The following is an 11730-nucleotide window of genomic DNA, read 5'->3' on the forward strand; positions in this document are numbered from 1 at the left end:
ACGATGATTTATGCAAAATCAATAGTTCAAATTTAACCGCACAACTGCACCTGAGAATGATAATCGCACTTGAACATACATACATACATATACATATATATATATATTATATATATATATATATATATATATATATATATATATTGAGGGTTGAAATAGTATTTCTCGTTTTTCAACTATAAAAGTCACAACAGCTCTAATGGTTTCATGAAGTAGTCATAGTATTTCTGAGAGAAATATAATATATACTACTGCAGACACAAAAAAGCTGAGAGGGAGAAGGAGATGGCACCAAGAAGGCTCCAAATGAGAGCGGCGTTGCGCAGACACCTTCGCCTTCTTCAATCTCTTACCAATTCCAAATCTGTATGTAACTATATATTCATCATCATATTCAAACACAATAACCTTACTATAGCTTCTTTCTTTCCATTGAATTATTAAACTCTTATATATCTATATTTCTGATGATGATCTGATCTGCACTCGATCCATCATGACTATAATCTTTCGGAGTGTTTAATATAATGTTTGAATTCCCTCAAATATATATGTGATTTTGATTATGGTTGTTGTTTGTGAAGGTTAAGACGAAGTCTATCATCACCGACACTATTCTTTACATCCTCAATTTACAACTCCAACTAGAAGCAATCAAAACAGAGATGCACTACATCCTCCATAATATCCAAGTACTTTCTCTCTCTCTCTAGCTTTCTCTCTCTCACTTTGTGAATAATATGTGTATATTATGAAACTTCATATCAAGTTATTCAAACATTAGTCATTAGAGATTAAATTAAGCTTTAAATAGGGCAATTTTATGATTTCTAGTAAACTTATTTTTTAGGGGGCAATGCCGACATAGTTGTTATACAATAGACCATGGTCACGGTGTGCGTGTATATATATATTAATATATATATATATATTGTCAAAAGAAATTGTAATAGAATTAAAATTTGCCCAAAACATGAAAAAAACAAAGAAGAAAAAAAGAACGGATTTAATAACATATATTATCAAATGAACCTGAACTGTAATTAAAATGAAATTTCATGATTACTATACAAAAACAAGTGTGTGTGAAAATTGAAATTAAAAAACATATCCCATATATACAATAGCATATATTATCAAATGAACCTAAAATGTAATTAAAATGACGTTGCTATAATGAAATTAGTATGTGTAAAAAATTAAACTAAAAAACTGAGCCCATGAAATATCATATATATTAAAAATTTTAGTACAATAATGACCCTTTAAAATTGATTCTTAGTGAGTAATTTTTATAGGGAAATGTAGCCTTGCTCAACTTATTATAAGTTATGAGTTATCTCATCTCACAAGTCAGATGAGATTTTATAATTAAGATTTAGTGTAAACCCATTTGTGATAATATCAGTCTATTTTAATTATTTTTTTTTATTGAGTGACAAGAAAAATTCGCAGTCACTTTATGAGAGTGCGCTTTGGATAAATACTATTGTTATCTTATTTTACGTATAATATTTACTATTCAATAGTCAAACTAATTTTTTTTCATTATTTTCTTATAGTTTAATAGGAAATTACTTTTTATCCCTCAAAAATTTCACCTTCTAATGTAGCTTCCATTCATTTGATACCCATAAATTGGCAGACCTCACCACTAGTTTAAAAAAAAAAAGAGTTAATAATCAAATATTGAAAAGTCAAATCAGATAATGCCACTTTAAAAAAAATTGTCTATTTTTTACCAGTCATATTTATTATTCATTGTCAAACTAATTCTTTCTTCTTTGCTTATTTTCTTTAATATTTTTAATTATTTTTAAATTTGTTATTTTTGTGTGTTTAATAGTAATTTTAATATAGTTTCTAAATATATACATTTTATATAATAATACAAAACTTAATATTATGAAAATTTGAATTAAAATTAACTCAAGTCGAGCCTCGTTAACTAAATCAAACTCATAAAATTAGACGGAGGGAGTAATATTTTATTGTGGAATGTAATTTCAAAATTATTTTTATTTTCTAGCGAATTTGTACTAAGATGTGGGTGTAATAATGAGCAGGAAGTGAAAGTGGAAAAGGATGGAGAAAAGATTATAGTGAAGGTGGCATGCAAGAAAGTAGGGCACCAAGATTTGGTTGTGAGAATAGTAGAGGCCTTGGAAGAAATGGATCTTAGCATTGTTGAACTTAGAGTTTCCTGCAAATACATCTTTGCAATGGAGGCCATTGTTGAAGCTGCAGAAGATGAAGGATTGAGTGTAGGAGTTGTAACTCTAGCAATTCTTAACAATATTGATCTAAATTGAAATTAAATCCCCAAATCGTATGATGCATTATCTAATTATAATTAATGGACAAATAGTTCCTCTGGAATACATTGGATGTTTTCTTGTGTAAAAATAAAATTATTGTAATGTCATTCAAGGGTTTAGTATAATTTGTTGATCCAATAAGCCACAGGGGGTATAGATACAAATGCATCATCATATCAAGCTTAGAATTGCAAAGCGGGTAAGCAGCATCCAGTTGAACTCCTCTGTTCATCAAAGCACATCTTATAGGGAGGATCGAACGGGCACACTTCCAAATAAAATTATGAAACTTTAGCGATATTTTCATCCTCCAAAGTTGAGACCAAGCTGTAAATCCAGTGCCAGATCAAATAATTCTGCATTTCTTATAATCATCTTGTAGCCATGCTTGACTGAGTATAAACCTCTCATATCACCCCTCCACAATTATGATGTTGGGAGATTTCCGTCTCAACATACGGATTTAAGGAGTCTAGGAGCAAGGTTGGTTCCAAAATTTTGCACCTCACCCATTCCCAAGTCTGGGCTAAGCATCCCTGAGCAAATTAATCATATCATATTTATTAATTGTTTCATTAATTTTATCCTATAATTATTGGCTCACATTTTTTTTTTGAAAAGTATTGGCTCACATATTTGAACTACTTTTTTTTTTTTTTCATTATAGACATAAATAATATGGTAATAATTAATTTCATATTCATCACATACTCAAATAGTATCTCTTTTTTTTTTTTTCCTAAATATAGGACTTTTACAAGTATTACTATGATGGAACAAAAATGACATTTTAAATTATTTTTTATTTAATAAATTTAAATTAGTATTTTGATAGTGGGCTCAAACATTCGTGCATTGCACATAAAAATAAATAGTATCATTTGTGTGTAAACTTGGAAGTTGAAGGATCATGACTGGTAAACTTGAACTATAAATGATAACAATTTGGTCAATTTTGAAAATTCATAACTAAATGTGGCAAAATTATTATACTTAGAGCAAGGCCATCAGTGCATATTTTGGAGATATTGGAACAGTGCTATTTGAGGTGGAAGAGTGAGAACCCAGGAGAGAGAAGATGCAGCAGCTTCTGCAAATTGGAGTTTATTCTACAGTAAAATGGTACCAAAGGGAAATTAGCCCTGTTGCGCCTGACGTGCGTCAGGCACAACAAGGGCGCCCAGCCACGCGCCAGCTGGGCGCGTCAGGCGCGCCTGACCCAACTTTTTTTTTTATTAATTAAATTTGTTTTTTTTTTTTGTTTTTTTTTTCATCTTCTCCCATTTTCTCTGATCTTTCCTAATCACACTTACAAAAACTCCTCAATAACCGTGAAAAAACTCCATTGATAAGGATGCTCTTAGAGGACCCCATAATGGCATTAATTCTATGCAATATTTATGAAACCGACAACACCCCTTATTTTCCAACAATACTCAACCATTAATTTATCCAAATGTATGGATCATATCAATCCCCACTTTTATCCAAATGGACGAATAATATCAATCCTCATATCAATTCTCACTTTTTTTTTTACGTGGAAGCATGTTTTCACCTAAATCTTCCCCTATATGACATTGTCGTAATCCTCATATCAATCCTCACTTTTTTACGTAGAAGCATGTTAGACCACAAGGTCTTGGTGCAGTTTCATAAATTTAATTTCATTGCAAATTACTCATTTGAGAAACCAAAAACACTACTTTAGGGTTAACTTGAAGATTGAAAGTGGAGATACTAATAATTAAGAGACTAAGTTCCGACCAACACCTCATGATTGAGAGATTGAAAATGCTAAAGATGTTATCTGTGGCTCTCCTAATGAGAGGTCACAGGTTCAAATTCCAGTGGAAGTATTAATAGAGTCAATAGTAATACTAAAAAAAATGTCATTTTTCCCTAATAATAATACACTCTTAATTCCATTTAAATCATACTAAAATTCTCTATAATTTTTATCCAATTTTAAAATTAAATCATACTAAAATTCTCTATAATTTTTATCCAATTTTAAAACTCTGTGATGATGTTGATTGATATTGGACTTAGAGATTCCCTTTTTTTTTTTTTTTAATTTTAATTCTTACATAAACATAATTAGAAAATATTGAAAAGAAATTAAGTGTACAAATTATTCACGTGGACTCAATAAGTTAACACCAAAATCAGGCCCACTAAGAAGAGGTCCTAATCTGGGCAAATTATGCCGTGGACCCAGGTCCACCTTGCAAGGTGGACCTGAGTCCAAAACTACGTCGTTTTGTCTTCTTCTTTTTTTTTTCTTTTTTTTTTTAACACATTGCTGAATTAGAGTTGCCCAAAAATGTGTGAATGTAGAGGTTTCAAAGTGTGAATGTAGAGTATAGAAATCGTCAATGTAGACTTATGATTGTGTGAATGTAGAGTTGCCTAGAAATGTGTGAATGTAGAGGTTTCAAAGTGTGAATGTAGAGTATAGAAATTGTGAATGTAGAGTTATGCATGTGTGAATCTGTAATAGAGTTTAGAAGTTCTAGTAACTTGTAGCCCTGTAATGTGTGAATGTGGAGTTCTTAAGTTGTGAATATAGAGTACATGACCTGTGAATATAGAGTTTTGAATGTGTGAATGCATAACAATGGTAATATAGTTACTAAACATATAATCTTGTAATGTGTGAATGTGGAGTTTACAAAGTGTGAATGTAAAGTATCATATAATCCTGTAATATGTGAATGTAGAGTTTACAAAGTGTGAATATATAGTATAGTGTATGTGAATGTAGAGTATAGTGTATGTGAATGTAAACTCAGGTCCACCTTGCAGGGTACACGGCATAACAATCCCCCTCTGTTTAGTGATCCTTTTTTTCCCCCTTTTTTTTTCAACAGTTCGTTTTTTTCCTATAAAAATTTGATTAAAAAAATAAAGAATGTGCAGTGTTTATCAGCATCCATTTTTTATATTACTTTTCAGGTTATAAAATACTAAGTTATTTGAAAAATGATTTAAAACAAAAAAAAACAAAAAACAAAAAAACTTACAAGTACTTATGATAAGTGATAATAATATTGAGTGATATAGATATGTGTGTGTCTTGTCTATGATCTGGAGAAGGCGACTAGATAGCAGATTTCTATCATAAGTAACCAGCAACTATCATAGATTCGGCATGTCTTATCAATTAAAATTCATGAGACGATCTCACATAATAAGTGTTACTCAATTATTAAATGATATTTTAGACCAAATATATTTTACTATGAAGTTTCATTTACATATTACCAATTACAATATATAACTAATCAAGATAAATAAACTTAACAAAATCATCAAACTTATGACAAATAAATAATTCATTTACAATATTTTACCTAGACAATTATCTCCCTATTACAATTACGTGTGTGTGTGTATATTTACCCAACCCAATTCTTTTTTTTTTTTTTTTTTTGAAAATCCACCCAACCCAATTCTTGATTCCACGCTGTTGATACATTATTATTCAAAAGAATAATTTCCCTTTAAGAATAAACTTACTTTTGGTTATTGATATTAATTTGCTCTACGCGATTTGCCATCTTTTGCATTTTTTATTTTTCTATATATAGTTTTATTTTTCTCGTCATTTTTCCATTTAGATTATGTTTTAAACCTTGTTAGTGAATAGAAAACTGCTATTTTTTCCCACTCATAAATGAAGTGGCTTTCATGTTTATCTATCACGCGGATATCATATTCTGTTTGAGTATGTCCATATAAGGAATAATAGTGGAACAAATATAAATATGATGCTTGTAACTCTAGATGTGTTATGATAACCATCACAATTAATAAACAATTGTTCCATTCTCGTGGACATTGACACATTATTGAACCACTTAAATTAAATCTTGTCTTATTTACTTTCTGTTATTGCTATTTGATACACTCTCATTTGTACCTATTTTACTTGTGTTTTTATTTAGGTTTTATAATTAATTGTGTATTAAAATGTTATCTCCAATGCTTTTTCCTTGTTATTTTATTTAAAGTGGTATAATGCTTGGTTTGAGTGTCTTTGGTGTGTTTAGTGCTGCATTATAACCACTTGGGAGCAAAAAGGCAATGCAAAGGAATCAAAAGTGTTGAGAAGTCAAAATGGGACCGAAAGTACTGTTCACCGCAGATTCTCGACGCGTCGAGAACATCTCTCGACGCGTCGAGACCTTCCAGAGAGCAATAAAAATTTCGCCATTTTATTCTCGACGCGTCGAGAAACATTCTCGACGCGTCGAGAATCCTGCCCAGGACACTATTCATCCCAGAACAAAATTCCAGATTTGTCCCTGTTTTGGATCCCACTATTTAAGGCTTCATTTCTCCCCAAACCCTACCAGTTGGAGGCTGGTTCTTGTCAGAAAAAGAGGAAAAAGAACAAGGAAAAGAAGCTTCATCATCTCCAAAAGCCAAAGAAGAAATCATCACAACTTTTGAAAAGGAGATCAAAGAAAAGAGCTTGGAGGCATCATTTGGGAGAATATCTTCCTTTCTCTTTTCTATTTTGAACTTTATTGAATATTTGTTGGATCTATTTTAGCCATGTTAGGCTAAACTTTCTTTTGGGATTTTTGGGTATAAAAGTGTTTATGAACCTATGTGCCTAGTTCTTATTTTGTTTTAATGAAATATCTATTTGGGTTTATTGCTTGTGTTGCAATTGTGATTTATGTTATTGATACTTGTAATTAGATGCATATGATTGCTTGTACCCTTGCTAGATTTGTCTATGAATCAAAGAGCACCCGCAATTGCACTTGACTATTGTACCTCGAGAGAGGACAATTCGGTTAAGGGATATATTGTGAATAGCTCACGAGAGTGAGTATTCCAATTACCGTATTTTGGGTTTGAGTTACGAGAGCAACCTTTCCCTTTTAGATGGCAATTCTCCACACTTGTTTAACCCAAATAATTATTTCACTTTAGATTGGCACTAGGTGATTAAACACTTCAACTCCCAAAAATCCCGCTTTTACCTCTTTGAATACAAAAACCCGTTTCCCTTGTTTTAATTATCTCGTTTGCATATTCATAGATAACCATCCATTGTTAACGTAGGAATAGCTTCTTGCGAATATAATTAGTAACTAGTGCTTGATACCCCACTTCCCTGTGGTTCGATAACCCCGGAATACTCCGGGTATTTGTATGTGGTTTTATGCTACGACCACTATTGTTTATTGTTCTTGTTAATCACAACAAATTAATATCAAAGCATGGTTAAGATGACTAGTTCGAGTGCAAACTAAAATTTGAAGTATCAAAGTTTGATGGTACAAGGAATTTCAGGTCATGGTAGTCTAGGGTTAAGGATTTGTTGGCACATCAAGGTCTTCTATAAACCTTGAAGACAAATTAAAAGTCAGCTAATAAGGAAGAAGCTGATTGGGAAGATTTGAAAAATCGCGTAGCAGTAACAATTTGGTTATGTCTCGCATATGAAGTCGTGATCACGTTTTGGCAACTCCAAAAGTTATTTGGGATAAATTGGAGGGTCAATTCCTGAAAAAATCGCTAGCGAACAAACAACTTCTAAAATAGAGACTTTACAAGCTTAAGATACAGGAGGGTTTAAACTTAATTAGCTTGGCGCAACATATTAATGTTTTCAGCCAAATAATCACATATCTAGTTAGGCTTGATGTGCCAAAATTGAAGATGTAAGAGGGTTCTCTAGCTATCGAAAGAGGGCTAAGGTGACCGGGTTACAGGCAGAAAGACCCCACGGCCTTAGACTTGGGAGTGGTCTGCCATATAGCCATTAACTGTTCACTCCAGTGTGCTCATGTCCCAAGGGGTTCGCCACTCTCCAGCAAGCACTGTTGCAAAAATCCCCACCTAGGCGCTAGGCGCTCCTGGACCGAGGCGAATAGCTCCCTAGGCGTCCGCCTAGCGCCTAACTCGGCCGACTGGGCCGAGTTGGCGGCCGACTAGGCCGAATTTGGCCGAGTTAACTCGCCCAACTCAGCAGAGTTAGCCGAGTTAACTCGAGCGAGTCGGCCTTGTTAATTTTATTATTACATTTATATATATTTAAATTTATTTATTTATATAAGTAAGAGAAGTAAGATATATATATATATATANATATATATATATATATATATATATATATATATATATATATATATATATATATATATATATATATATAATATGTAATATAATATATGACATACACCCACACACATGAATTAATTTTTTGTTTTTATAGGTTACCGCCTAGGCGCCGCCTAGACCGCTTAGGCGCTAGGCGCTAGTCTACCGCCCAACTAGAGTGTACTGCAACCATGCCAACAAGTCAAGATATGACACTAGGAGCGGAAGGTGGTGCCCCCACAGCCTGGGCGAATTGTTCTCCCACACTGCTCATTTTATTGAATATGCTCCATACCATGCTACTAAACGAGTCCTTTCCCTATTTATATTTTTTTTTTGAATACTACTGACTCTATTACAATGCAGTATCTGTTCACAACTACCTTTCCGTATTTATATTAAAAGGCACACTTCTACTTTCCTAATTGAATTCCCATTTTCAAACTCACCCCTCACTTCAATTATCTTTGGCTCGTGCCCCTAGGGGCCCTCAATATTAAATACATCCTTAATGCTATGATTTTATCTCACTATTCCCTTCCATATTTTTGTTGATATATTGCATGTGTTATCTTTGTATTTAAATGAAATGTCTTGGGTTAGAATTATCTTTTGGCTTTACAAAATTTTAGGATAAATGAAATCAAGTTACACTTTATTTTGGAGGGGGTGTTCTAATTTCCTGATGCATTACATTTTAGATAATCAAGTTACACTTTTGTTACTAGTTCTAACTTTTAGTATAGTGGTAAGTGTTTAATTTTATCAATTGGTATTCTCACAAAAGGTATACTGCAACGTGGTGTTGGCGTGCTTTGTGATCAAGGGCTGGCAAATCTAGTAACTGATTACCTAACGTGAATTCAAAACTAGTTATAACCTTCGATGTAGTAGTAAGTGTTGTTTCACTTTTTTTTTTTTAGCATATTGTACTAATATTAGTAATATCTACCTCTCTGAGGATAATACTAATTCAATCAAATCTCAATCCAACCTATTCGATAACAACTTCCCAAATAATATATGTAACTATGTAATTTCAATAACACATAGCTAGCAGTATTCCATATTCCATTCTAGAAAATCCCAATAATTTAGTTAATAATGTATGCAACCAATTCTCTTAACTATTTAAACGCATCTTTCGTGCAAGACAGGATTACCATTTTTGATGGGTAAGGAATGTGTACAATTTTTTGTCCAATAGTCCATTTATTTTTACTTTCTTCTTGATGTTAGTTTGACGAAAGTTCATCACATTTAATTCAAAATGTACACTCATTCTTATCAGTTATCACTCTAATGACTTTTCATACATTAAAAAATTAAAACTAAACACTTCAACTCAATGAAATTGTATAATCAAATCCTTTTTACCCATAAACAATAGGTTACTAGTAAAAAGAACAATAATATAATATCTTTTACTCCGTACTATTTTTTAGGGTTCTGATAATCGTAATCGTCGATCGCCTTCTTTGATGAAAAAAGTAATCGGTGGTGGCGTACTTGAAGAATGAAGCGACCACATCCTCAACTTGAAGAAGTTACTCGAAAATGTGTCACTAATGTTTTTTTTTTTTTTTTTTTTTTTTTGCAATTTGTGACTTGTCACATAAGCATGCATTAGTGACTTTTACATGTGGTTAACCAACTATTGGATCCAGATGCTAAAAAATGACAAGTTGAGATATTCAATTCTAACTTTTTAAAGTTCAGATATATAATTATTTTTGCGTATAAAGTTTAAGAGTCTATTTGACCATTTTCAATCATCTTTAATATGTATCATTATTTTATTAGACTCTTTATTTATGTACTGTTTCCAAAAAAAAAAACAAAAAACAAAAAAAAACAAAAAAAACCTTTATGTACATTTCATCATCACAATTAAATCATGATAAGATCAGTTAATTCACAGGTAATTAATAAATATTAAAAATTCTTTTTAAAAACTATAAAAGATTAATATTAAAAGTAAAATTAGAAATGAAAATTGATATTTTTTTAATATATTTTGGTGTGTGTTCTACATCCATATCATGTGGAGTAATACATGATTTGATATCTCACACAATCAGCAAAAATTCAATCACATTTGGCAGATCAAATATACTCAACATTTGTGAATATTTAAAGTAGTAAATGGCAAAGAACTTGTGGTCAAGTGGCATGAAATAATTAGTTGACCATTTTATATTCACATATAATAAACTCAAAAATGCACATAAGATTACCCCGAAAGGAGTGATCAAATGAGTGGATCATGATTATCGTATCTGAAGGTCTTGAGTTTGATTCTTATCAACACATTTTTGACCGAACCTGTCTGCAGGCTAGACACCAAAGTCGCAAATTTTACTGTGCATCGCGCATCAAAACGACGTCGTTTTGATTAATAAAAACAAACGGATGAAACGGCCTCCGTTCCGCACAACTGCAGTTCTCTTTCAGCATAACTGCAGTATCAATTCAACACAACTACAATATCAGTTCATGACCATGGTCCACGGTATAACAACTGCACCAAAGTATAGTAATACATTATATATATATACCGACACTTTTTGAATTTTAAAAAATAAAATGGATCAAATTTTACCACAATTAAAAATTGCCTAAAACTACCACAAACAATGAAAAGTTTAAATAAATCAGAAAAAATAATTCATGTGGTCCCAAAATTTTGTCTTTTTTCAAATACTAAGCATTAACATTTTAATTGTAATAGAGTCAGCACTCCAAAAAAATAAAATAAAAAAAAAACATTTTAATTGGATCAACACATCCAGTTGGTATTTAAATTCTTTTTTATTATATTACTGACACTATTACAATGCATCTGTTCATAATTACTTTCTCAATATATTATTAAAGCACAAGAAATCAATACCTCCACGGATACTCGAATCCACAACCTCCAATATAAAAGTATAACAAGATGTCACTTTACCACAAAGTTTTAACCTTTCTTTTTACTTGATGAATAAAATATATTGTATTATATGATGTGACTGAGTGAGTATATATCACACTCATCATTTGTAATTATTAGCCATATCTTTCATGAAACTGATTATCCAACATAGGTTAAATAGATTATTCTACACCAAATAATTTAAAATTTGATAGGAAAAAAAAAGTTGATTCAAGTAAGGCCTCATGAACACTAATATTATATCTTTGATTTAAAAAAAAAAACACACACTCCGTATTATTTACTTATTTAGTGATTTTTTTTTACCGAGCGGATAATATTGTGTATGTACAACAATTTATATTTTTTGGG

At 31.5% G+C, this 11730-nt stretch overlaps 1 protein-coding gene across 1 annotated transcript; it reads left to right on the forward strand.

The window, feature by feature from the left end:
* The first annotated feature begins 234 nt into the window (after window positions 1–234).
* LOC116031751 lies at window positions 235–2400 on the forward strand. Its single transcript, XM_031274053.1, has 3 exons — window positions 235–366; window positions 585–692; window positions 2067–2400. Exons 1-3 carry the CDS (start codon window positions 286–288, stop codon window positions 2310–2312), a joined length of 435 nt encoding a protein of 144 aa, XP_031129913.1. The 5' UTR covers window positions 235–285; the 3' UTR covers window positions 2313–2400.
* The last annotated feature ends 9330 nt before the right edge of the window (window positions 2401–11730 follow it).

This window comes from Ipomoea triloba, chromosome 10, assembly GCF_003576645.1.
Source record: "Ipomoea triloba cultivar NCNSP0323 chromosome 10, ASM357664v1".
Taxonomy (NCBI): domain Eukaryota; kingdom Viridiplantae; phylum Streptophyta; class Magnoliopsida; order Solanales; family Convolvulaceae; genus Ipomoea; species Ipomoea triloba.